Source organism: Hibiscus syriacus, unplaced genomic scaffold (assembly GCF_006381635.1).
Source record: "Hibiscus syriacus cultivar Baekdansim isolate YM2019G1 unplaced genomic scaffold, ASM638163v2 tig00110812_pilon, whole genome shotgun sequence".
Classification (NCBI taxonomy): Eukaryota; Viridiplantae; Streptophyta; class Magnoliopsida; order Malvales; family Malvaceae; genus Hibiscus; species Hibiscus syriacus.
This window is the reverse complement of record NW_024062870.1, coordinates 28,652-56,164: the sequence shown is the minus strand read 5'-3', so window position 1 is coordinate 56,164 and position 27,513 is coordinate 28,652. Positions and strand designations below refer to the sequence as shown.

Sequence of the window (27,513 nt, the reverse complement as noted above, 5' to 3'; positions counted from 1 at the left end):
GAATCCAGGGTACAATTGCTTCACTCTCAATAAAGAAGACTTGGTCCCTACTATTGAAGAATACACAACTTTGCTACATATAGATGGGGCTTTAGAGAATCGAATCTATTCAAAGTCAATTAAAACTCAACCCTTTCGAGTTAAATTAGCAAAGATTGCCGGGGTACGAGAAGAATGGGTGGCATCCCGTACAAAACAAAAAGGCGAAAGCGAAGGCATTGCTTGGACCAACATTAAAGAACTTATTCAGAGTCATCCAGATATTAAAGTACGGTTCGATTTATTTGCTCTGGGTATGTATGGTATGGTCATCTTCCCAAAAGTATTGGGATATGTTGAAGCTGCAGTGGTAGATTTGTTTGAACAGCTACCGAAAAAGATTAATCCTGCTTCTGCAATCCTAGCAGAGACCTTCAGATCGTTAAATGCTTGTAGAAAGTTAGGAGGTGGACGATTCTCAGGGTGTACCCAGTTGTTATATGTTTGGATCCGTAGTCATTTCTGGAAGACAGAAAAGGTTTCATACCGACGCTTTAATACGGATTACTCACCATTAAAAGAATTTCTAGAGCAGGAATGGCCGAAAGAAATTAAGAAAGATATGTGGATTAATGCCTTTCGAAATCAGCAAAGCAATGACGTTGTTTGGCGAGCCCCGTGGCAAATACAAAGGGAATTCATTTACAAATGTGGAAATTACAACTGGATAATGTTGCTCGGATTATGGGGAGGAATTGGATATGCACCACTTATGGTCATAAGACAGTATGAAGGTCGTCAATTTGTACCTGTCACTGCTGGATTACAGTCATCTGAATTCACATTCCACAGCAAAAATTATAAAAGAAGTATTATGGAAGCCGTTACAGCTTGGAAAATAACTTTTTGTATCCGAGCTAAAGCAGCAAAAGAAATGCTAACTCCTGATTATGAAGAATGGAGATCTGTCAGGAAAAACGAAAATATTCCTTTACCAGATCAAAATGAGGATATCTCTATAGAAGATCGCATTAAGGTGGTTCCGTCAGAGATTGAAATCTTGAGAGCTGAGTTTGAAGCAGAAAGAGAAAGCTGGTCGAAAGAATTAGAGCAAATGAGACAAGATAAAGCTATGTTGGGGGTTGACATTGAATTTCATTCATCACAATGTGCAATGTTGAGAAAAGATAAAGAAAAAGGTGAGGATGAGTACAGAGCCTTACAGAAAAATTACCAGGAGTTATATAAATCCCGGAAACCATCAGGATCAAGCCAAGCAACAATACAGATGAATAAAGAGTTGAACATCGAGAAAAGACGAGTTGAAGATCTGAAAGGAAAGAATAGCCGTCTACTCAAAAGCCTTGAGAAAGGAAAACAAAAAATGGAAGATTTTGAGGTCGACAGAAGAGAGCGAATTATAAAACACAAGGCTGAGCATCGCGAGATCATGAATGAAATGCAAAGAGAAAGAGATCGAGTCAAAGATGTAGAAGAAATGAAGAATGACATCTTTAATAAATTTGAAGGTGAGAAAAATATCATGTTCAAGGGATTTGAATCTGAAATGAACCAGTTGATTGCTGAACTTGAAGTCAGAGGCCAAAAGATGGAAGAATCCAATGTTGAAAAAGAAAAATGGGAGCTGGAAAGAAAAAATTTCAACACCAGATTTGAGGTAGAACAGGAAGTGGCTAGAAATTGGATGCGAAGATGCAGAAACAAAGATGTGCAGATCCAGAAGCTTAATCAAAGAACACAAGAAGCACGAACAAAACTTGAAGAAGATCTGGATCAGTCTAGAAATAAAAACTCAGAGTTTAATGCTTACATTTTGCAACTTGAGGAATCGTTGTTTCAAGAAAAGGTTCGTCTAGGGCCTAATGACCTCAAAGAAAGTAATGAGGAAAATGCTTCACTGCGAAGACGCATTAGAGATCTTGAAAAAATTCTGCACAATTGTCAAGTCAGAATCACTGAGTTAGAGCAAACTCTTGGAGAAATGAATGAACAGTGGCAAAAGTCAACTGAGTTCTATGTGGAAAGAAGTGAAGAAAGAAGCAATATGGTGTTCGAGGCCATGGTTCAAATGAGTGAAGTTGCTAGATATGTTGGGGAACTAGCTGTTGAAGCCAAAATAATTGAGCATCACGTTGATCCAGTTTCTAAGTGCGGAAAGAAGGTGTCATGGTTAATGAAAGAAATTATAGAGCTTAATAGGAAAGCTACGCCTTATCTGTAGTTCTGAACTATTATAAAGAAACTTTTGTATGCCGATGAAAGTTGTTCTATGACAGTTAACTTTTTGGGATCAATACCTTTTTGCATACATACATTTTGCATACATTCATCATTCATTTCATAATTTTCTTTATGAATAATTTTATTATTTTATTAAGATAAAATTCATTAATTAAAATTTGGAAAAAATAATATTAAAAGATTTTTCAATCGCAGTTATTCTGGCCAAAAGAGAAATACAACATCACTACGGTACTAGACAAGCTACTAAGAGAATTATGGAGGATAAAATACAGCGTATTGAGGAACAACATCATAAAGAACAAGAAGAAATGAGAATGAAGCTGGAAAAAATTGAAGCCAGTATTGCAAATTCACAAGACAGTATGATGAAGAAAATAGAGGACTTATTTAAAAGGCAGGCTATCAGTGGAAAAATGCATGAAAATCCTGTATCTTTCGATCAAGAACCTATGTATCCTCTAGGTGTTCCACCAGAACCAATTTATCATTCTGGTAATACACCTATACAAATCAATGCTCGTACATCTGCATTTCAAGAAGCTAAACCACATGAAAACCAACAAGTGGATCCTGCATCTTCAAGCAAAAATCCGCTTATATCCGATGTGAAAATAGGGGATATTAATACTGAGCATTTGATCCCAGATTTGAATGAGCTGAATGAGAAACAAAAAGTAAATGAAGAACTGACCAGACATATCAAGAGCTTAGAAGAACGAATGAAATCCGTGGAAATAACTGAATCATTCTATGGGTTTGATGCTAGTGAGTTGAGTTTGGTTCCAGACCTAATCCTCTCCATCAAGTTCAAAGCTCTCGAATTTGATAAATATGACGGTACTACATGCCCTTCATCCCACATTACTATGTTTTGTCGAAGAATGGCAGGATATGTGAAGGATGAGAAATTGTTAATTCACTGCTTCCAGGATAGTTTGACAGGACCGCTTTAAAATGGTATACTCAATTGACCAAAGCCAACATTAGATCCTGGAAAGATTTGGCTAAAGCATTTTTAGAGCAGTATCGCCATGTAACAGACATGGTCCCTGATAGATGGACTCTCCAAAATTTGGAGAAAAAGAACAACGAAACATTCAGACAGTATGCCCAGAGATGGCGTGACACTGCGGCCCAAGTTCAACCACCTTTGTCAGAAAAAGAGGCCACAGTAATATTTGTTCATACCTTGAAGGCTCCTTATTTAAATCATCTAATGGGGAATGCAACCAGAAATTTTGCAGATTTGGTCATTTCTGGAGAACTCATTGAAAATGTCTTGAAAAGTGGCAAGATTGAATCAAATGATGGGTCTAGTTCCAAAAGACCTACATACCGGAAAAAAGAGAATGAAGTCAACAATGCAAATTCTTACAGCAAAGATTCTCGAAAAGTGTTACAATAACCCAGCCAAGGGTTAAGAAAGAAGAAACAAACACTAATCGAGCAGATTCCAGAGGATCTCGAAAAGAAAATGAAAGGTTGTCTTTTACACCTTTACCAGTACCATATGCTGAAATCTATGATTCACTGTTAAAAGAAGATGTCATACGGCCCTATCCTTTGGTTCCCATGCAACCACCATTCCCTCCTTGGTATGATACAAAGGCACATTGTGTTTACCATGAAGGAATCACGGGTCATTCTATTGAAAACTGTTTGGCATTCAAAAGGGTGGTTCAAAATTTGATCAACACTGGGAAGTTGGAATTCAATACACCATCTGCATCAAATCATCCATTGCCAATTCATGGAGATAAAAATGTGAATGCAATTCAGGAAGAGAACAGAAAGAAAGCAAAAACTGACATTTCTGAAATTAAATCTCCGCTTGTTTGGGTATTCCAACAACTCTCTTTAGCCGGTATAATTCCACAACAATTCAGGCCAAGGCAGAATGAAGGCAAGAATTATTGTGAATATCATCAGGAGAAAGGGCATAAAATCCAACTATGTCCTGAATTTAGGATTTGGTGCAAAAATTGATGAACAACCGAGAAATAGAATTCTTTGAAGAAGAACCAGAGAAAAAAAAAGATGATGTTTGCTCATCAGAGGATTCTAAACCTAATCAAAGAATAAATGATCCTGTGATCATTAATGTGAAATCATTTACGGCGATTCCTGCACCAATAAAGCCAAAAATAGTTATCACCACTCCTCTACCATTTCCATACAAAGATACCCGCAGGGTACCTTGGAATTATACTACCAATGTTTCAATGGTAGGAGGATCTGTTTCTCTAAAAAAACAGAAGAGAAAATACAAAGTCTGAGTACCACATCGACGTCTGAAGCAGTGAGCGAGGTCGGTTTCTTTACAAGAAGTGGGAGATGTTACTCTCCCGAAACATCCAATGCTTCAGAACAAGTGAAAGCCAAAGGAAAAACCATGGCAATACCTCAGAAAGTATTTGAGGATGAATCCCTTCCAGCATTTAATGAGCCTGTGACAGAAAAACAAGCCCAAGAATTTTTGAAATTCTTGAAACATAGTGAGTATAGTGTGGTTGAACAACTACACAAACAACAAGCGAGAATTTCTATTCTTGATCTCTTGATGAATTCAGAAGCACATAGAAATGCTTTGATGAAAATTCTCAATCAAACATTCATCCCTGAAGATATATCCCTCAATAAACTTGATAGAATTGTGGGACATATAGCCGCCGACAATTACATAACGTTCACAGATGATGAAATACCGGAAGGCGGAATGGGGTCAGTAAAAGCTTTGAACATCACGACACATTGTCATGGTCATGTGTTGCCGGGAGTATTGATTGACAATGGATCTGCTCTCAACTTGATGCCTCTAGTCACACTTCAAAGAATGCCTCTAGATCAATCACACATGAAGAGTTATCAGAATGTAGTACGAGCATTTGATGGTACTCAAAAAGAAGTGCTTGGGAAAATGGAAATACCGTTGTTAATTGGACCAGTCGTGTACATATTGACTTTGTAGTGATGGACATCCACCCTACATATAATTGTCTATTAGGGAGGCCATGGATTCATTTAGCAGGAGCCGTTCCTTCTTCATTACATCAGAAATTGAAATTTGTTGTTGATGGACAACTAATATGCGTAGGAGCTGAAGAAGAAATCATTGCGTCGGTAACAAGTGATGTTCCATATATCGACACCAATGATGATGCTCTTGAATGCTCTTTCCGAGCTCTTGAATTTGTAAATGCAACCTTTATTGCAGAAGGAAGCAAAATTCCATATCCCAGATTGTCTGATTGCACCAAGATGACAGTACGACAAACTTAGGCATCGGAGCTAAAGCTGGGAAAGGTCTAGGAAAGAATCTTCAAGGGATTTCGGTTCCTATCAGTATAAAGATGAAAAAAGACCGTTTTGGGCTGGGGTTTAAGCCCAATCTTCAGCAAAAGAACAAAGAGATGAAAAGAAGATGTGAAGACAGAAAGGCAAAATTGAAAGGAGGAGAAATCCTTTGGAAACACATGTCATTCCCACAGTTGAAGACCATATTCAGATCAGGGGGGAACAATTAATGTAGAACAGTAGCTTGTTGAAGCCTTTAAAGAAGAAAAGTTGACGAAAGATCAAGACATAGTTGAAAAATCTATGAATGGATTATTTATCAACATGATCATGAATGACAACAAGACTGGCAAATACTTGGATAGGATTCGCCCATGTTTTCCTGGAGAAACACTCAACAACTGGACCACTGAAGATCTTCCTATAGTTTTTAATATTAACGCAGAGTAATATTCAGAACTAATCTTTATGTTTAGCTCAAAAATATGAAAACTTTTTGTTATCTTGTAAAAGAAATTATGTTAAATATAAGGAATTTTCTTTAAAATTTTCATATGGCAATCATTCTTTACATTTTCTTACATTTTTACATTTATTTCATAAATTTACTATATTCTTTCGGAAATATGTCCGACTTAAATTTGCAGGTGTCACCATGTTAATAGCATGTTTATTCCTAAATTTAATCCAGTGATAAATTTAGAGCAGCCCATATGTCTGGAAGAAATCAATGGGTGTGAGGATGAACTGGAATGTGATGTTCCTACTGAACTATTAAGATTGGTAGAAAAAGAAGACAAACAAATTCTACCCCACAAAGAAAAGGTTGAGACTGTGAATTTGGGAACAGATGAAGAAATAAAAGAGGTGAAAATTGGTACTACTCTGACCATCCAGATAAAGCAAGAATTGATAAATCTCCTTCAAGAGTTCAAAGATATCTTTGCCTGATCTTATCAAGATATGCCTGGTTTAAGCACAGATATAGTGATACACAAGCTTCCAATCAATCCAAAATATAAACTGGTCCAACAAAAGCTCAGACGAATGAGGCCAGAAATGTTGTTGCAAATCAAAGAAGAAGTGATGAAACAAATCAATGCAGGTTTCCTACAGGCATCTAAATATCCAGAATGGGTAGCCAACATTGTTCCCGTACCAAAGAAAAATGGAAAAGTTCGAATGTGTGTGGATTACAGAGATCTCAACAAAGCTAGTCCAAAAGATAGCTTTCCATTACCCCACATAGACACATTGGTGGACAATACTGCAGGACATGCATGGTTTTCATTTATGGATGGATTTTCAGGATATAATCAGATAAAAATGAATCCTGAAGACATGGAAAAAACAACATTTATAACCATGTGGGGCACATTCTGTTATAAAGTGATGCCATTTGGATTGAAAAATGCAGGGGCAACATATCAAAGAGCCATGGTAACTTTGTTTCATGACATGATGCACAAAGAGATTGAAGTATATGTAGATGACATGATTGCCAAATCCCGAACTGAAGAAGAACATATTCAAAATCTGAGAAAGCTTTTCCAGAGATTGAGGAAGTATCAATTAAAGCTCAACCCCGCTAAATGTACTTTTGGGGTAACTTCCGGGAAACTTTTGGGATTTGTGGTCAGCAAAAAAGGAATCGAGATTGATCCAGATAAAGTAAAAGAAATTCAAGATCTTCCACCACCCAATACAAAAAAAGAAGTTCGAGGCTTTTTGGGAAGATTAAATTATATATCGGTTCATTTCTCAATTAACTAACAAATGTGATCCAGTGTTCAAATTACTTCGAAAGAACAATCCTGAAGTCTGGAATGAAGAATGTCAAGAAACTTTGGATATTATTAAGAAATATTTATCCAATGCCCCAATTTTAGTATCACCAATGCCTGATAGATCATTAATTCTCTACTTGACGGTCTTCGAAAATTCAATGGGATGTGTACTAGGACAGCATGATGAATCTGGAAGAAAAGAAAAAGCTATTTATTATCTGAGCAAGAAATTTACTGATTGTGAAATTCGATATCCACCAATACAAAAATTATGTTGTGCTTTGGTATGGACTACTCGAAGACTCAGACAATATATGTTATACCATACTACTTGGTTGATATCAAAACTTGATCCTTTGAAATTCTTAATGGAATCACCAGCTTTGACAGGCAGAATGGCTAGATGGCAGATGTTATTATCTGAGTTTGATATTGTATATGTCAACCAAAAAGCGATAAAAGGAAGTGTAATAGCTGATTTTCTGGCCAGTCGTGTATCAAATGATTATCAGCCTTTGAACTTCAATTTTCCCGATGAAGATTTGTTATGCATATCCATGAATGAAGAAGTCAGAACAAATGATGAATTTGCAACCTGGAAGCTTTATTTTGACGGAGCATCTAATGCTTTGGGACGAGGAATCGGGGCAGTGTTAATTTCTCCAGAAAATATTTATTATCCCTTTACGAGTAGACTGGAGTTCTTTTGCACCAATAACATGGCAGAATATGAAGCTTGTGTCATGGGATTGAAAGCAGCTATAGAAAGAAAAATCAAATTTCTCAAGATATATGGAGATTCATTGTTAGTGGTGTATCAATTGCGAGGAGAATGGGAAACAAAAGACCCCAAATTGTTGGAATACCGAAATTTTACACTCGAATTAGTAAAAGAATTTGAGAGAATTACCTTCAATTATCTCCCTCGAGAAGAAAATCAAATGGCAGATGCTTTGGCTACATTAGCGGCTATGTTTCAAGCAACTAAGAAAGTTGATATGATGCCAATCAAAATGCAAGTTTATGAAATTCCTGCACATTGTTATAGTGTGGAAGAAGAGGTAGATGGTAAACCATGGTATCATGATATCCTGCAATATATCAAAAATCAAAGTTATCCACCAAATGCATCGGAAATTGATAAAAGAACGTTAAGAAGAATGGCTGCTGGATATTTTCTTGATGGAGAGATTATGTATAGAAGAAGCAATGATCAAATGCTATTGAGATGTTTAAATACCAGCGAAGCTCGAAATGTCATTGAAGAAGTACACAGTGGAATATGTGGAACACATGCAAATGGTCTTTCCATGGCCAGAAAGATAATGAGATATGGATACTATTGGGCTACTATGTACACAGATTGCACTGATTATGCAAGGAAATGTCATAAATGCCAGATATATGCAGACAAGATTCATGTACCCCCATCTCCTTTACATGTAATGACAGCACCCTGGCCATTTTCTATGTGGGGAATAGATGTCATTGGAGCAATTACACCAAAAGCATCGAATGGACATTGTTTCATCCTTGTGGCAATTGATTATTTTACCAAATGGGTTGAAGCTGCTTCATATACCAATATTAAGAGGTCCACAGTCTGCAAATTCATAAAGAAAGAGATAGTTTGTCGGTATGGCCTACCAGAAAGGATCATTACAGATAATGCTCTGAACCTGAACAACAAAATGATGACCGAACTTTGTGCACAATTTAAGATCAAACATGCAAATTCAGTGGCATATCGTCCAAAGATGAATGGGGCAGTTGAAGCAGCAAATAAGAACATCAAGAAAATCATTACAAAGACTACTGAAACTTACAAAGATTGGCACGAGAAGTTACCTTTTGCTCTATATGCATACCGAACTACTGTTCGAACATCTACTGGGGCAACGCCTTTTTCTTTAGTCTATGGGATGGAAGCAGTCTTACCAATTGAAGTTGAGATTCCATCGCTTCGAATATTGAGAGAAATAAAATTGGATGAATCTGAATGGATCCAAGCTAGAGTTGATCAATTGAACCTTATTGAGGAGAAAAGATTGAAAGCTATTTGCCATGGACAGATGTATCAGAAACGGACGATGAAGTCTCATGACAAAAAAGTACATCCAAGAGAATTCCAAGAGGGTGATCTAGTACTAAAAAAGATCTTACCTATACATAAAGATTTCCGTGGGAAATGGATGCCTAATTGGGAAGGGCCATACGTTGTAAAAAAGGCCTTTTCCGGAGGAGCATTGATCTTAGCAGAAATGGATGGAAAAATTCTGAGAAATCCAATAAACTCGGATTCTGTCAAGAAATATTATGCTTGAAGAAAAAAAAAATAAAGAAAAAAAAATAAAGAAAAAAAAAGAGAAAAAAGAGGGGTCAAGGTGAAAACTCGCAAAGAGCATCTTGTAACCAAAAGAAGGATTTGAGTTGAAAACCTGAAAAGGCGGCTCAAATGCAGGTTGATATTAGGCATCTGGCAATTGAACTCTCTTAAGATTTTGATAGTTTGGAAGAAACTTCACATCTACAAGCATTTCAACAACGTTTGAGATCTTCCAGACAAAAGCTTACATCATCTCTAAATTGTGTCAACTTGATTAATTTAGAAATACTTATGCTTATAATTTGTTGAGACATTTGAATTTTTATCATTCTTATGTTTGCCATAACTTTGAATACAATTCTATTTATTTCAAGTTCAATTTATTTGAGATTCAATTTATTTTTGGAAATTCAATTTATTCTTCTATGATTTAACATAATTTTGAAATAAATTAAAGATTTCTGAATATCACTTTATGTTAATACTTTTAAATACGTGGAATACAAAGTAAGCAAATCATCACCATCTTGAATAAGGTCGAATTTGACAATTCTACTCATCAATTGCTCCAATCGATCACCATTTAGGTCTTGCACATCTGTTTTCAAAAATATACTAAGACAGTAGAAGGCAACCTTTGTAGCTTTGATTCCAGTAAAAAGAAACAAGACATTGATATCACTGGGAAACATATCTCTATACAGATTCTTGTGTATGGTTTTTAAGGAAACCTAGAAGTATTTCCACCTCATCAGGTTCAAGTGGAGCAACTTTATTCCTTCCAACCCATACTAGATTCCATTTTCAGCACTCATTAAGAACATACTTATGGACACTTGAAGGTAGCTCATTGTCATAAGCTTCAAGAACCTTATAGATCCTTTCTGTCAATTTGGCACTTCATGTACATGTTTATAAACAGTTCAACTTTGTTCTTGGATCACATGAAAGCCATCATTTCTTTGTCAATGGAAAAGCATCAGCACATGGAGGAAGCAAAATAAGAGAAAATCTGTTCTTAATTGGCAGAATTATGAATATAGCCCTTTTCAGTGTAGTAGCATGGAAATACTTCGAATCTACAAATTCTGGCTCTACATCAAATAAGTATTGTGATATCCTAGTCCAAACATTAACTGAAAGATGAATTTGCCAATAGCATCTTCTGGAAGTGTTCTTTGAGTGATCTGATCTGGTTGGACAGAACAATCATTGAATTTAGAAGATGAATTTGCTCATAGCATCTTCTGGAAGTGTTCTTTGAGTTATCTGATCTGGTTTAGCAGAACCAATCATTGAATTTAGAAGATGAATTTGTTAATAGCATCTTCTGGAAGTGTTCTTTGAGTTATCTGATCTGGTTTAGCAGAACCAATCATTGAATTGGGAAGATGAATATGCTCATAGCATCTTCTGGAAGTGTTCTTTGAGTTATCTGATCTGGTTTGGCAGAACCAATCATTGAATTTGGAAGATGAATGTGCTCATAGCATCTTCTGGAAGTGTTCTTTGAGTTATCTGATCTGGTTTGGTAAGAACTACAGAACCAATCATTAGAATTAAAAGATGAACTGCATGATCGTCTTCATTAAGAAGTTTCTTTTCAAGCTTCTTTTGCTTATTCCTTTCCCAAAAATCATAGCACAAGTTTCGCCTTTGCTTGTAACTGGGATCATCACATAATGGCTTCCCATCTTTTACCGGAAGAAAGCTATTTGAAGTTTCAGCCTCTGAGAATCACATTTTTGTCAAGTATAACAGTTTATTCTCTTCATCAGAATCAGAAGTCAAGATTTCTCGGTATTAGAAGAACTATCGATATCTGTGAAATCATCTTGAAAGGTCACTTCATAATCAGATGAATTGTTATCAGAATCAACATGTTGCCTGAATACAAGCTTTTCAAGAGCCTATACTATTGAGTTTTATTCTCAAGAGGTTTTGTGACATTATATCTACATTTATATTTGTCAAAGATGATAGATTCTTTGTTTTGAAGAAGAAAGATCTATTGGGTTTTTACAATTGAAGAAATACTCAATTCACCAATCTGAAATCAAACAACTTAACATTCATGCATCATATTTAGGCATTTGCAAAATAGATGCATTTTCATTCATTTTTATTCTTGTTGAATTTTTAACAGGAATTTCAAAGATTTTAGCAAAGATTCAAATCTATCATTTGATGGATTGACATTTCAAGAGAAGGTTCATAATGAGAAGAACTCATCTGAAGAAGGAAGAAGAAATTCATAATGAGAAGAATTTGTTCAACCTTCTGCCTAATTCTATCACTTGATGGATCAGCTTTTCCAGAGAAGGTTCATAATGAGAAAAACTCATCTGAAGAAGGAAGAAGAAGTTCATAATGAGAAGAATTTGTTCAACCTTTTTCCTGAATTCATCAAATTGATGGATTATCTTTTCCAGAGAAGGTTCATAATGAGAAGAACTCATCTGAAGAAGGAAGAAGAAGTTCATAATGAGAAGAATTTGTTCAACCTTTTTTCTGAATTCATCAAATTGATGGATTATCTTTTCCAGAGAAGGTTCATAATGAGAAGAACTCATCTGAAGAAGGAAGAAGAAGTTCATAATGAGAAGAACTTGTTCAATCTTTTGCTTGAATTCATCATTTAATGGATCAACATTGCCAGGTAGAGTTCATAATGAGAAGAACTCGTCATCTGAAGAAGGAAGAAGAAGTTCATAATGAGAAGAACTTGTTCAATCTTTTGCTTGAATTCATCATTTGATGGATCAACATTGCCAGGTAGAGTTCATAATGAGAAGAACTCGTCATCTGAAGAAGGAAGAAGAAGTTCATAATGAGAAGAACTTGTTCAATCTTTTGCTTGAATTCATCATTTGATGGATCATCATCCCCAGCAGAAAGTTCATAATGAGAAGAACTCATTTGAAGAAAGAGAAGAATTTATTCAATATCTCCATTATAATCAAGTGAAGCCAAATGGATAAAAAATTTTATTATCTTTTCATCTTTGCCCTATTCTTGTTAACACAAGAATGAGCAAAGAGGGGCAGCTGAAGATACTAATTTTTTACCCACATTATTATTATTATTATTATTATTATTATTATCATTATTATTATTATTATTAAATATATATTAAATAAATCTATATAAATAAATAATTACAGACCAATTACAACTGGACCGGCCCAGTTACAAACAAACCAGAACCGGTCCAGATCAAACCAGAAACCCTAAACATTTGGGGTTCCAGTTAGGGTTTCCTAACCCTAATCTAGTCGGCCGCCTCATCACAGCCGTTGGATCTGAGAGATCCAACGGTCCAGATTGCCCCAGATGGAAACCCTAGGGTCTGATACCCTAGGGACACGCGGCCGCCGCTGCTATCTCGCCGCCTCCGCCGCTGCCACGTCCCAACCGAAGGCTCCAGAAGTTCCAACGCCAGCCGTCCACGCCATGGCTACGGGGTGAGTCACCACTGGTAGTCCGGTGACTCACCGAGACCCCATCTTCGGACCGGTCCGATGGCCACACCGGTGGTGGCTATAAAAGCCACCACCCCAACCTGAAAAAAGAGGACGAAAACAGAGACAGAAAAAAAAACGGAGAGACAGAGAACACAGAGAGACGGAGAAAAAAAACAGAGAAAAAAAAAGATATACTAAAAATATACCAACGATCTCAGTCAACATCAACGCAGCAAGAAAAAAAAAAGAAGAGAAGAGAGGAAAGAAGCTTACTCTGTCATCGGAGAACCCCAACCCTCGCCGGATACAACGAAAACCGAAGGTATTTTTGTAGATCTGCTCCGATTGGGAGCTTTTTAAGGAAAAAGAACACCGGAAACGGTTTTAGACCGTCCCGATCTATATTTTGGTGGATTTTTGTAATTTCCGGCCACATTAACGGTGGCCGCAGCGGTGGTCGGAGCCCGGTAGCGGTGGCTGACCGGGACGGCTTCTCTCAGTTTAGAGAGAAGCCAGAGAACTCTTCTCTCTCTGTTTGAGAGAGAAAGAAAAAAAAAGAAATGAGATAGCTGGCCCGAAGGGCCAGCCGGTTTGGGCATTAAATAGCCCTTCCCAAACGACGCCGTTTTGGGGAGGGCTATTTGTGTAATTTTATAAATGTTAAACCCTTTCCGTAATCCTATGTTTATATGTTTTACATTTTAGTCATTAAATTGAATTTATAATATTTTTAATTCAGTCTTCGAATTTTAATTTCTTTTATTTTAGTCCTTTATATTAAAATAATATATTTAGGATAAATAACAGATTTAATCCCTTAATTTTAATAGATAATATTTTAATCCCTAGTTTATATTTTTAATTTATTTTAATCTTATATTCGAATTTTAAATAAGTTTATTTTAATCACTAAATTATTAAATAAGAAAATAGCATGTTTAATCCTCATAATTCTGATTAATTATGAATTGGTTTTTTTATTTTTAATTTTACTATAATTTAGTCCTTTATTTTAAGTATTGTTTATTGCTTTTAAATATATGGCTATAATTGTATTTTTTATTTTACTTGTTTATATATATTTAAATATTTTTATTATAGTCATAAATATATATATATAATAAATAAATATTTATTTTAAATAAATTATTTTAATATTTATTTTTCAATATCGAAGAAAATGACAGTCTTAATACAACTGGATGTCCTATTCTGTTATTTTAAAATCAAAAAATATATATATATATAAAATATTATCAATATTAAAGAAAAGAGCTGTCTTAAGGCACCTAGAAGTTCTTTTCTGATATTTTAATTTTGAAATAATAAAATTATAAATTAAATATATTTTGAATTTTTAAATTTTAATAATAGAGATAATTTATAATTAAAAAGTACCAATTTTGGGCGTTGTAGGGGTGCTAATCCTTCCGTAAATGTAACCGACCACGAATCCCTTTTTATTATTAAAAAGAATGAATTTTTGGTTATAAACGCAGATCAGTTCATTTTTTTATTAGTGTTTTCTTTAAAACTCTTTTAAAAAAAATAATTTTTAGGTATTCGACCTACCTGACCCAAAAGGCCGATGGCGACTCTCAAATTATTTTCAAAAACATTTATTCACATCAATTTCCCCGTCAATTATAATATTTCGTGCCCGGACGAAAACCGGTTACGACAAGGGCCATGAGAGGATTAACCATGACAGCAAGTATTAGAAAACAGCAACGCCTTTTTGCATGCCAATGATGCTTCGTGTAAAGATTGAGGCATGTTTGATTCTTGATCCCCATCGACACTCACTCACCCTTTGCCTTTGGTTGCGCCCATTGCTTTATTGTTTTGTTTTCTTATTTCTTCAACTTAACTACCAAATATGCCCATTTCTTGTTTTTCATTTATTTTGTTTCTTTAATGAAATTGTTTCGGGGGAGACCACATTCCTACGTCTGTTTAATTCAAACCGAAAAGATTTATTTTCATTACAAAGATTAATACATTTTAAATCGAATCGTTAAACAACTTTTATGAGCAAATAATAAAGGATTAGAAACCGACACACTGACAGTGTTATCTTCGTAAATAACGCAAAAAGGAGGGGTACTTAACGATCTGAAATGAACTTATCAAGAATAGTAGATACGTTAATAAAACGTACAACAGTCCGCATTTATCGTTTCTGTTCCCTGTACCAAAGCTTCTCTCACTCCCTGCAAACATCAAAGCTATAGCTCTGAAAGTAAAATAAAATCCCGGAAACCTTTGCTTTAAATAGGATCTGGGTATGCTTCATTAACTCTTCTCCTCCCTTTCTTTATAGTTCTCACTGCATTTTCAGCTTCTTTTTTACTCTTGTTTTTATTTTAATGTGAACCAAGGATGTTTCCTTCCTTCTTTTTTTTTAGTTGGGTTTTAAGAAAGATATGATGTTATTCTTGACTTTTTGTAGTTGATTTCTTGAAACGTTGTGGTTTTTAGTGTGAGATTGAACGTTTACTGAATTTTGAGAAAGAAATGAAATTGTGAAGTTGGGTTGTTGTTGTTGTTCAACGCCGAATGTTTAGTGCAAGATTCGTGCTCTTTTTTTCCTTGTAAATTTCCATCAGATTCATTTTTATTGGTCTTGAAGTGAAATATTCAAGAACTTTTTGTTGTTTCTTGCAAGAATTGTTCAAGATTAATCACTTCTTGTCAATTTCAGTGTTAGAGCAACCCTTTTTTTGTTGTTGCAAGTTTATTTGCTTTGTTTAATTGCACTTTTTACTTCTTTTCTACTATGATCTGAACTCAACAATACTCCCTGCTTGCCTTCTTATTGCATTTTCCGAAAACAAAAAATTCTTCAGATTATATCACTTAAATATTCCAACCCCTCGGCGATTGATAGCTTTTTACGTTATAAAGTTTTCTTTTCTTTTTCCTTGGTATTCTTTGGCTACTATAATTCATGAAACTTCTCCTAACTTGATGATTTGAAATTGTTTTTGACTTATGCTGTTAGGTGTATGTCATCTAGTCTGGTAAGCTGCTGTTCTAGCTGGTCATTAAGGTATATATATGCGTAGTTCTCTAGTTCTGGTTTGTTCTTTTCTTGTGTATCGCTAGGTTTGAAAGAAAATTGCCTTGATGTCTTTTAAACGCTTCCCTTGGTACAGCTAGGTTGGAGTGGTAGAGTAAATGACAGTAATGGATGCACAGAACCCTCTTCTAGGAGAAACCACCCGTGGCACATTACTGCAGAAACTGCAAGTAATGTGGCTTCTAACCTTGTTCTCTCCCGTAAAATCTTTGTTTCTCGTACATATCTGTATGCAGAAATATAGGAGGTTAAATGTCCTGCAATTGATTGAAGGAAATATGGAATGAAGTTGGCGAATGTGATGAAGAGAGAGAGAAGATGCTTCTGCAGATAGAACAAGAGTGCTTGGATGTGTACAAGCGGAAGGTTGAGCAGGCTGCAAAATCCAGAGCAGAACTTCTTTTGACCTTGTCGGATGCTAAACTTGAACTTTCCACACTTGTAGCAGCACTTGGAGACAAAAGTTTTCTTGGCGTTGTGAGTAATCAATTAATTTCATGCTATAATCGTATAGGAAGGTAATACTCTTGGTATGAAAATTAATGTTGTTTATACGTTTACTGTAGGACACTGTTAAGGCATCAGGGACAATCAAGGAGCAACTTGCTGCTATAGCACCTGCGCTTGAACAGCTGTGGAAACAGAAAGAGGAGAGAGTTAAGGAGTTCTCCGATGTACAATCACAGATTCAGAAAATATGTGGGGAAATTGCAGGGAGCACCAGTGAGCAGACCGGTGCTCCCGCTGTTGATGAGTCTGACTTGTCTCTGAAGAAGTTGAATGAATATCAAGCAAAGCTCCGAGAACTTCAAAAAGAGAAGGTAAATTCATTGTCTTATATATTCTGTCATTAAGTCTTTTTGTGCATCAATACCCCCTAACTTCTCATTACATTGCAGAGTGACCGGCTACATAAAGTCCTTGATTTTGTTAGCACTGTGCATGATCTCTGTGCTGTCCTTGGAGTGAACTTCTTTAGTACTATAACTGAAGTTCATCCAAGCTTAGATGAAGCCACATATGTGCAGTCAAAAAACATCAGCAATGAAACACTATTAAGGTTGGCGAAGACAGTCTCAGATTTAAATGAAGATAAGAAGCAGAGGCTTCATAAGGTATTTCTGTTGAATATAGTTCTTTTCTAGTGATACTGTCAGTGTTAGGCATATAGTTATATGACCTAATGGATTTTTCTTTATTACCGACATAAATATGAGCTTTATACTACATTCAACTTTATACCTCTATTCCAAGGAGTTAATATATTATATCAACATGTTCCTCTTTTTACAGCTTCAGGAGTTGGCAACTAAGCTAATTGATCTTTGGAATTTGATGGACGCTCCTGAAGATGAAAGGAGATTATTCGACCATGTTACCTGCAACATCTCTGCTTCAGTTGATGAAGTGACTGTTCCTGGTGCTCTTGCTCTGGATCTGATTGAACAAGTAATCAAGTTTCTATGTTGGTTTTTTAAGTTTGAGTTAGAACAGTTGCTTACTTGTGTTCGTTTTCTTTTCTCTTGAAGGTAGAGGTACAAGTTGAAAGGCTTGATCAGCTAAAGTCAAGCAGAATGAAGGAACTTGCTTTCAAAAGGCAAGTGGAGCTTGAGGAGATATTTGCCCATGCTCATATAGAGATAGATCCAGAGGCTGCTAGGGAGAAAATTATGGCTCTGATTGATTCTGGGAATGTTGAGCCTACTGAGTTACTAGCTGATATGGATAATCAGATCACAAAAGCAAAAGAAGAAGCCCTTAGTAGAAAAGAAATATTGGATAGGGTTGAAAAATGGATGTCAGCTTGTGAAGAAGAAAGTTGGCTTGATGACTACAATCGGGTACTCACATCTTCCTCAGCCTTGCTTTCTCTGCGGCTTTTTGCTCCCACCTCTCTCCCTTTATCGGTGGGACCGATGAGTGCATTGATTTGCACTTTTGCAGTTGAAGATACCAGCAATTATTCTGATAATGTGGCCACAATATATGTGCAACTTTTTCATCCTAACATGATGTAATTGAGAATTTGGCCTGAAGTGGTGTGGTTTGATAAGTCCCTTTGATGCTGATCCTTGAATCTGAAACTTATTTATTTCGATCATCCCTGATAAATGTTTTGGATTTAGAATTTATGAATGCTTTTTTTTTCTTTTTGATGGAATGAATGACTACTAGCTGATCAGCTTTTGAAAATGTATACCCTTTATCTTTATATGGGGACAATTACGAAAATAATACTAAAAATGCAAATTTGATGGTGATCTTCCATGCTAATGCGCTTAGCTTATTATCATTTCCCGATTGTGTCATTCCACTGATATTTTCCTGCTGGAACAGGACGATAACAGGTATAATGCAAGCAGGGGTGCACACTTAAATCTCAAGCGTGCCGAGAAAGCTCGTATTCTGGTCAACAAAATTCCAGGTAATGTGTGCATATACCTTAAGGTGGTCACCATATGGGACATGAATAAAGCACCCATTTTAAGAGATAAACTGAAATAACCCCCTGAAAGCAACTATTCCTAGTTTCTACTCATTGACGGCATTTTTCTTTTGACATTTACATTGTAGAGGAGAATTTCTATAATGCTACTACTTTAGATCTGCTTAGCAGTTAGCATGCATGTATAGCTAGACTTTTTCTGTATTATCTGGTTTTATTGGCCTATTTAGGTATGGTCGACACTTTGGTTGCCAAAACACGAGCTTGGGAGGAAAATCGTGGCATAGCATTTAAATACGATGGTGTGCCTCTCCTTGCCATGCTAGATGAATATGCCATCCTCAGGCAAGAAAGGGAAGAAGAGAAAAGGAGGCTTCGGGTAAATTTTTGATTAATTTGTTAGTTCTACCTATGAAATAACTGTGCATGGACCTAGATAGGAAGGTGAACTAAAAAGTCTTCAGCTAACATGGTCTTTCAATCTGTATAAGGTATACTAAAATGCGTTTTCTATCAAATGTGGTAACTTATAAACCTACAGGATCAGAAGAAGTTTGGCGAGCAGCAAATCACAGAACAACAAGAAGCCAGCTTCAGTTCAAGGTCAACCCCTACTCGATCAGCTGGTACAAAGAAGGTGGCGGGGTCTCGAGCAAATGGAGCCCCTAGCAGACGGTTGTCTCTAAGTGCCAGTCAGAATGGAAGTAGATCTACCAGTAAAGATGGGAAGAGAGACAGTATGAGGCTGCCGGCCCCTGCCAACTTTGTTGCCATATCAAAGGAGGATGCAGCGTCCCATGTTTCTGGAACCGATCCTGTTCCGGCATCACCCTAATAATAAATTTAGATGTTTTACACCGTCTTCTTAACTAGTGTTATTACCCGATATTGTTTAGTATATCGGTCCAAAGTTGAAGAGCTTTTGTAGTAATATAGTGAGTGACTATAGAGTATACCGTTATTAGTTGTGTAGTATTGTGATGCTTGACATTTTCAAGCTGGTTTCCTATAAATGTTGTCTCATTAGCTGTGTGGTATTGTGATGTTTGGCCAAACTGGTTTTCGGTTACTGAATTTTGACTTAAAAGTGGACCGGTTCGGTTCATTTAAACCATCTTAAACTGAAGTACACTGATGCGGCAGACTCAAATACGCTTTATTGTAAAGAGATTTCAACCATCTTCGCTAAACCATTACAGGAAAGGAAGTTCTGTGATCTTTTACGGCAATAGTTTGAAACTGAAATTTCATCTGCATATTACAAGCAAGTTATCAAATAGAGTAGTGACTATGTTACTCGGACTTCGGTGTGAGGGTCCTTGGAGAGTAAATCCTAATACCCATGTTCGAAAATATGTCAGACACGAATACTTTATAAAAATAAAGAATAGAAACAACATAGATTGCAAATAGGCAATGATAGCAAACCCTTGATAAAGCCGAGAAGCTCCTCCATCAACATTTATGGAGATATATTTCCCATGACATCAATGGTCCAATAATAATAGCTTGGGAGTTCCTTCTTCGTTTATGATTGCAGATCATTAAGCCCCACCACCATGCCTAGAACCTATGAACCAGCAAGAATAAGTTTACAGAGCATCTTAACAATCAAAATCATAAATGGACATTAATTTGTTACTGGTTCTTTTAGCATATGTTACATAGCTATGACAAGGTAAAGATTAGGATAATGGATACGCATAGGGGTAGGGTGTAACTGAGCCAAGCCGATTCAAGCTTAAATCGTTGAAGATGGAGTTTGACTCATAAATTGAGGTTTCCAACTCGACTCAATTAGAGATAAACTGTTTTGAACTAGCTCGGTTAAGCTCAATTAAACTCGTTTACCTTGTAAAAAATGAACTCAATTGTCATGCTCGACTTCAACTTGATTATTTACGCGTAAACTTGAGTTGGAGTTTGAATTGAGATTTTTCAATACAAATTTAGAAATTGAAAAGCTCATTGGACTTGTGAGTTATTCAAGTCGAGCAATATAACAAAGATACAACTAGATCAACCCTACAAATTTTCTTGATCTTTCAAAGTATCACAAAAGTTGAAAGCCAAGGTGGAAAAGCAGTTGCAGTTCCATGATCAGAAATAGTGTATACCCAAATTTTGTATGAATACTTCCACTTCATTCTCAAATTAGCAGTAGTACCAGAAACAATCACAACTACACCAGTCTTCAGTTTCAACCGATGGAGGAGACAACTTAAAACTGTAAATCACGATATCAGAAAGAGTCAGATGAACTTTACCAATCAGTTGGATTTTTACAGACCTTTAAATATCAGACAGGTGAAGTGGAACCTTGAAAAGAGTTTTCACAATCAGCAAACCTTTAGCAAAATCAAGACCTTGTTGGGATATAACACCAGATATGGTTTGACGTTTGAGGGAATATAGCTCTAAGCATGAAAACTCGAAGCTTGGTAAACGTTGGATTGTTCATATTGAGTTTTTCTTAGAACCGTGGAGGGTTACTTCCAAAAGATTGAAACTTTGAAAGCAACAGGTCGAATTATAAGCATTGAAGTAAATGACGTACGTAGATTAATTGGCTTAAAGGCTTTCTGAAAATTTGTTCATTATTTTTTGATCGATAATTTAAGACACTTGTAAGAAGATTTCACCACATCAAAGATCACGTGTACTCAATTTAACAGTTTATATCATGCTAGGATGCCATAAGAATTAAAGCAAAAGATTCGCACATATTAGAGACAGAAGTATACATATTTTCACATTTAAGAACCCAGCTACCAAAAAAATTCATTTAAGAAAGAAGGGACGGGTCTTTGTTCTTATGTTGAGGAAAGGGAAGGGAGAACCATTAACCAACTGAAGATGATGACAGAATGGCAGATATTGGAAATAAAGAAAGAAAGGTTCAATCGGCTAAGCCGGTTGAGCAGCATACATACGAATCGCCCGATCATTGGCAGACTGCGAAGAAAAAAACTAGCGAGAAAATAGATGCATATTCATCCGGGGTCATGTACACACGAAACAAAGAAAACATGGTATTGGAAGGGCATATAAATGAACTTTTATGGTCAAAGATGAGGATAAACAAAACCAATTTGAGAAATTCTCATATAAGAATCATAGTTGCAACAACTCGCTCTCCCACTGTTCCTATTCAAAATTCTCGTTAAGAATCATCGTCCCCACTCTTCCTCTTTCCCTCTTTTTCTTCAGGAGATAAAATCACAGGGCAATACATGGATTTGGTAGCACGTAACAGCTACTTAACACGCACACATACAATTACAACAAGCACACATTGATCAAAGGCAAGCTGAACAATCACAAACTGAAAGTGCATCTCTCGCTAATCATCGAGCGGCCTATCAATTGAATACTGTTCTGCTTTTAGGCGAACATATGCGTCAAGTGACTGAAATTCTCTCATCGACAAATTTAAGTGTAATTAAGTAGGAAAGGTAAAGCTTCACATCCATTTCATAGAAAGTAATCTGGTGCAGGCTTTTTGGCAGGAGTGCCTCTTGATTCCTGAATTGATAATGAATTTCAGTAAGCCATACTATGTAATCAACCTAGCACGCGTAATGAGAAGAAAAACTTTGAATAGACCGCACTTGATAAGGTGGTAATATGGTATGGAGTATTTGTAAATATTTCCATGAAAAAAAATGAATTACAAATAGTTTTCAGGCATTTTCTGTATTTGGAACCAATTGCAAATTAGTACAAACCTGAGGTGCCGCGTCAAACACACGAAATTGCTTGTTAAGATTTTCATCAAGCTCAAGAATTGCAGCAACATTACCACATCTGTGCAATATGCAAGAACAAACCTTTAAGCTACAGCACAATGGAATTGGAAATCTCAAGTTGATAATTTACCTATAACAATAATTGGGAGCTGACCAGACAGTAACTATCTGGTTATTAAACATCCATTTGTAACCTTCCATAACTAACTGATGTGCACGGCATATATAGTCGATGTTGTTTGTGTGGTTGAATGAAGTAACAACACTGCCACCAAACAGGAAACCAGCACCACGGGGACTCAAACCCCAACCATCAACAATATCCTCAGGGTCAGACCACAACAAGTCACACATGGCACCATCATGTGGTACTTCTTGCTTCCGATCAATCGTTCGAATCTGGAAGAGATTATGTCAGTACCGCAAACACAAAGCTACAGGGGGAAAATTGTCAAATAATCTAATATAGCTTCTTTGACCTGATCCAGAGTTGATATTGCAGGAGATAGACCACCATGGACACTAAAAATCTTGTTCTCAATAAGTGCTGAAAGACTAGCATACAATAATTGACAAAATATAAGTTGTCCAGAAAGTAACTTAAAAGGACCCGAAAGAAAGTACATTTGAGGGAGCAAGAACTGTCAGTGGAGCATCAACGGGACTTAATCCAGACAGCAAATGTGGAAAGCAGCATTTTTCAAATTTGGTTTAATTGTGAATATTTATAAGCAACTAAATAGCTCCCTTCACAATTCTTCAGCGGCAAACCATTATAATTTATATTTTCTAATAATAGAAACTGGCAAACCTTAAGTAATCAAAGATTTCAGTGCAATATCTCCAAACATTAACAGAGCCATATTTACGCAGGCATTCGTCATAGAATCCGTATACCTGTTAAGAAATGGCAGAAATTGAATACTCCGAAAACAAAAGAATATAATACAGCAGCCAAAACAAAACTGTTTGACCTGTGTGATCTGACGACTTTCATGGTTTCCTCTAATGAGCGTTATGCGATCCGGATATCTCACCTGATGAAGCTCAATATATCAGAGAAGAAGAACATTTCAACAAACCTTTCCAAAAGAAAATGATAATCTATAGTTTACCTTCAAGGCCAATAGAAGGAGAAAGGTTTCCACGGAGTAAAACCCTCTGTCAACAAAATCTCCAAGAAACAAATAATTTGTCTTAGGGCAATCACCTCCTACTTTAAAAAGCTCTTTCATGTCATAAAACTGCCCATGAATATCACCACATATCTATGCAAAGAAATCAAAAGAACTATGAGTATTCCAAATTGCATAAGGCTAGTATCCAAATTAAAAACAGCAACATAATTTCTATAAACAATTTCCGGTTAACTTTATTTTCAGCCCAAGCTTTCCAGGAAGTAACAGTAACCTAATCCTCCACCGTATATACGTACAAAAATCGTGTACCTTAGACTTACATCAATCCAGCAAAACACCCTGTAAACCCTAAGTTCATGAAAAAGGAAAGGATGGTATTAAGTTTAAGAGAGCTATAGGTTTCGGAACCAGAAAAGCAACCTAAATGCTGTCAAAAGTACTGTTCCATTGACAAAAATCTAGTCATTAATTTGGCCAAACTTCAAAGGCCCTAGATCTTAATTCCATCATTTGACTTCCACCCGTGTTCAATGCTCCAATACATAAACTTTTTATTTTAACCAAATCCAACCATTAAAGCAAAATCCCAGCTTCTAATCCTAGTCAATTCCGTTTCTTTAATCAACTCTCCTCCAAAACCCTAGTCAATCCCATTTTCCCCCCAAATACACATTAGACATAATAATTCATATCCCTAAACACCGAGCTTTAAAATGTCAATAAAAACCAAAGAGCCAAAAACCCATTAAACAAAACAACCGAGAAAGCATCTATTACCAACCAACACAAAGCTAAAACTTTTTACTTTCACCAAACGAAAACCCAAACGAAAAACAACCCAACAGAACTAAAATTAACCACACAAAAAAAAACCCATCTTTAAGAAGACGTGAACACTTACAGTTACAGGAGCATCAACCCTTTGAACATTACTTTCTTCGACAAGGATTTCCATGGCTTTGAGACAAAGAGCTTTCACTTCGGATTCTTTCAAGGGCTCACACTTCTTCAGCTGCTCTATTTGCCTGTCTAGGTCTGACATGTTTTTGTTCAACGAAGACCGAGAAAACAAAAAGAGAAGAGAGACTAGATTCAAGGGCTGATAAAAGCCTCCTAATCTATGAATCTCGGGGAGCCTCTCGTTGAGCCAAGGAGTAGGTGGAAATTATTTTTAGAAGGGCGGTTCGATTCTTTTTTGGACTCTCTCTTTGTTTGCTTGATGTTTTGCTACTGTGACACTCTTGTTTTGTTATTTTGCTAGTTTAGTACTTGTATTTTAGGTGATTTCCGAATTTTGCCCAAATTTGTTTCTTTTTCATTCATAGGCTATCTTAAAAATGGAAGTACGATTTATAATTTATTTATGTTTAAACATGCCACTTGATGAAAATATGGGAGATAAATGGTCCAGATTGTCGGAATAATTTATTTGTGGACCAATAAATCGGTTTGAATATATTTTAATTTCTTTATATTGTTTTAAAATTTAAATTAAATATTATGATAATATAATTTATGTATTGTTTTTCATTTAAAAACTTTAATTTTATTTAATCTGACTACCAACAATAAAAAATAATCCTTTTTATTTTTTTACATTTATTTTTTTAATAAATTTTTAACCATACAAATTAGTGGATATACAGAATTTAATCAGTAAAAGTCGAATACATTTTAGTTTTATTCAGTAACTTATATATGAACTCCGAAATAAATGAAACAAAGTAAATACTACAAATAAAATACCACAAATGTAATCTCTAAAAAAAGATAAAATTTTCATATTAAATTGTAGATTAAATTATTTTATTACTCATTAAATTATTATTATTATTTTTTTATTATTTTATTTTATTTTAGTTCTTATTTTTTTAATAAAATTATCATTAATAGTGTATTGTTGTTTTAAATATTTATTGTTAAAATTAACAATTACATTGATATAATGTTTTTATTTGTCTACGTTATTTTTACACTTAATTAGGGGTGTTCAATCGGTTAATTCAGTTACCGACTGAATTGAACTATTCAAAATCTATTAATTAATTTTTTTTCTCTTTAACGGTTAATCGAATTGAATTTCTTTTGAAAATTTTCAATCAAATCAGATTAAGTTCGGTTAATTGGTCAATTAACCGAGTTAACCAAGTTAACTAAATTTTATAAATAATATATATTAGATATTAAAATTTATTCGATTAATTAGGTTAAAATCAAAATTTAAAAAAACCAATTAGCTAAATAATTTATAAAGAATATATTAAATAATTAATAAATTCATTAATTCGATGAACTCAAAATTAACCGATCGATTAATCAAAAAGATTTCCATTCAATCGGTTAATTCGATTTTAACCGAATTGTGAAACCCCTACTTTTGGTCTAGCATTTCAATTAGATTTTTTAGCAATGAATTCATTGAATAATATACATTTTAAAGGCTGAGCACTTTATGTACCATGCTTTGTTATTTTTTGCTATGCTACCGATGCATGAGACTTTGACGGTTGCTATGTTTGTGGAATAAGGTAGGTTAAGGGCTTCCATTGTAGATGATAAAGCTCTGAATTTTATTATTTAAAAGAACAGTGAATATGTTTACTCTTCTTTCTTCAGCACTCTTGAATGCTTGTGTACTATTCATACAAATGATGGATTCGTATATTCAGCTCGTAAATATGCATCCTTTCATAGATTAATCAAACCTCCAAGAGACAAAATCTACATGCATGCATTTCTTTCCTCACCTCCCTAATCACTAATACGCAGTTCTGTCTATGGGGGGCATAATTCCTTAGAATTAAGTTGGTCTAGTCTCTGGTTCACCTCCCAAAAGTGCTTTTTCTTTTGGCGGAAGGATTTGAGTGAGGAACTTGACTTGGAGACGGGATTTCGGCTGGACTGTATTGCGCCAGCACTTTCAAGGGCTCAGGTTGTACGTTGTTTACCTTAGTTACTGGTGTTCATGGGGAAGACCTATGTAGGAGTACCTTTGGGGTGTGGGATGCTCGTTCATCAAGTGATTCTAGCTAAATTGCTACTTTTATCATATGCAGCACTTATTAGTAAGTAAACATGGTCTTATTAGATTGTCTTTCTAGTTTTTAATGCTCTTTTTTTTTTCTTTGATAGGTGGGCAATTGCATATCTTGCTCAAATGAAACCACTCATTGTCCCCATTTTATGTGAAGCGGAGTGAAGTTCTTTAAAGTACATCCTCCAGAAGATTATCGGTAAGCTGACAGCCAGACCGCGAATCGACATCTGAATATAGTTATCAAGAATTATTTGTGTCTTTTGATGTTGGTTCTGTGTCTAGGCCGAATTCGAGCTTGAGCTTGACACTATCAGTTTCTCATTTGTTACACTTATTATCTATTATTCAATTTTCATAAAACATTAGAGTTGTTCTATCAGAGATTATGGAATTTATCGATGAAATAAAAGATTATAGTTCAATTTTCCTGTCTGATCTCATGTTGCAACTTAGAAGCAACTTTAACAACATCCAGAAATATATTAAGAACTCATAAAATTTCTGTTTAAATAATTCATGGTTATAAGTTGGCAAGGAGTTTAATAAATTCAATTAACTTATGTAAATATTTAATAAGTTGGGGATTCACATCTTAACATACATAATTATTTCTGAAATTCATTCATTCATCCATCCATCATCACTAATTACATTAGAATTATGCTTTAGTTATTATGATAAAAAAATTTAAACAAATTCTAATTTAAAATGTATTTTTGGATAAATATATTGAATTTAACTTTTTGTTTAGACTTTACCTTATTTTCAAATTTTGCTTAAGCTAATCTTAAAATCGTATTTTGCCTCATCAGTTTGATTCGTTTTGAAGAAAACAAAAAGGAAAATCGATGGGGGTACACGAGACAAAAAGTATGAAGGAAGAAGAGCAAAGGACACCGTTTGCAATGTTCTGTTGCTAAAAACCATTGGGACCTGATCTGTTCA

At 35.4% G+C, this 27,513-nt stretch overlaps 2 protein-coding genes across 4 annotated transcripts; one reads left to right on the top strand and one right to left on the bottom strand.

Moving 5' to 3' along the window:
* The first annotated feature begins 15,294 nt into the window (after positions 1 to 15,294).
* On the top strand, positions 15,295 to 19,666 carry LOC120141613 (65-kDa microtubule-associated protein 1-like). 3 transcript variants are annotated; one of them, XM_039156427.1, is made up of 11 exons: positions 15,295 to 15,400; positions 16,120 to 16,167; positions 16,278 to 16,367; positions 16,471 to 16,674; positions 16,764 to 17,018; positions 17,097 to 17,312; positions 17,491 to 17,646; positions 17,727 to 18,038; positions 18,535 to 18,622; positions 18,874 to 19,022; positions 19,185 to 19,666. In XM_039156427.1, the coding sequence occupies exons 3-11, from the start codon at positions 16,296 to 16,298 to the stop codon at positions 19,476 to 19,478; spliced, it is 1,746 nt and encodes a 581-aa protein (XP_039012358.1). In that variant the 5' UTR covers positions 15,295 to 15,400; positions 16,120 to 16,167; positions 16,278 to 16,295; the 3' UTR covers positions 19,479 to 19,666. The 3 variants fall into 3 exon arrangements, with proteins under 3 accessions (XP_039012358.1, XP_039012356.1, XP_039012359.1); XM_039156425.1 differs by having other exon boundaries at positions 16,274 to 16,367; XM_039156428.1 differs by lacking the exon at positions 16,120 to 16,167 and having other exon boundaries at positions 16,274 to 16,367.
* Positions 19,667 to 21,685: 2,019 nt separating this feature from the next.
* Positions 21,686 to 24,726, bottom strand: LOC120141627 (serine/threonine-protein phosphatase PP-X isozyme 2). The gene is made up of 8 exons (XM_039156444.1): positions 24,433 to 24,726; positions 23,508 to 23,660; positions 23,367 to 23,429; positions 23,204 to 23,289; positions 22,872 to 22,947; positions 22,523 to 22,791; positions 22,372 to 22,450; positions 21,686 to 22,168 (listed from the first exon to the last, which is right to left on the bottom strand). Exons 1-8 carry the CDS (start codon positions 24,571 to 24,573, stop codon positions 22,118 to 22,120), a joined length of 918 nt encoding a protein of 305 aa, XP_039012375.1. The 5' UTR covers positions 24,574 to 24,726; the 3' UTR covers positions 21,686 to 22,117.
* Between the last annotated feature and the right edge of the window lie 2,787 nt (positions 24,727 to 27,513).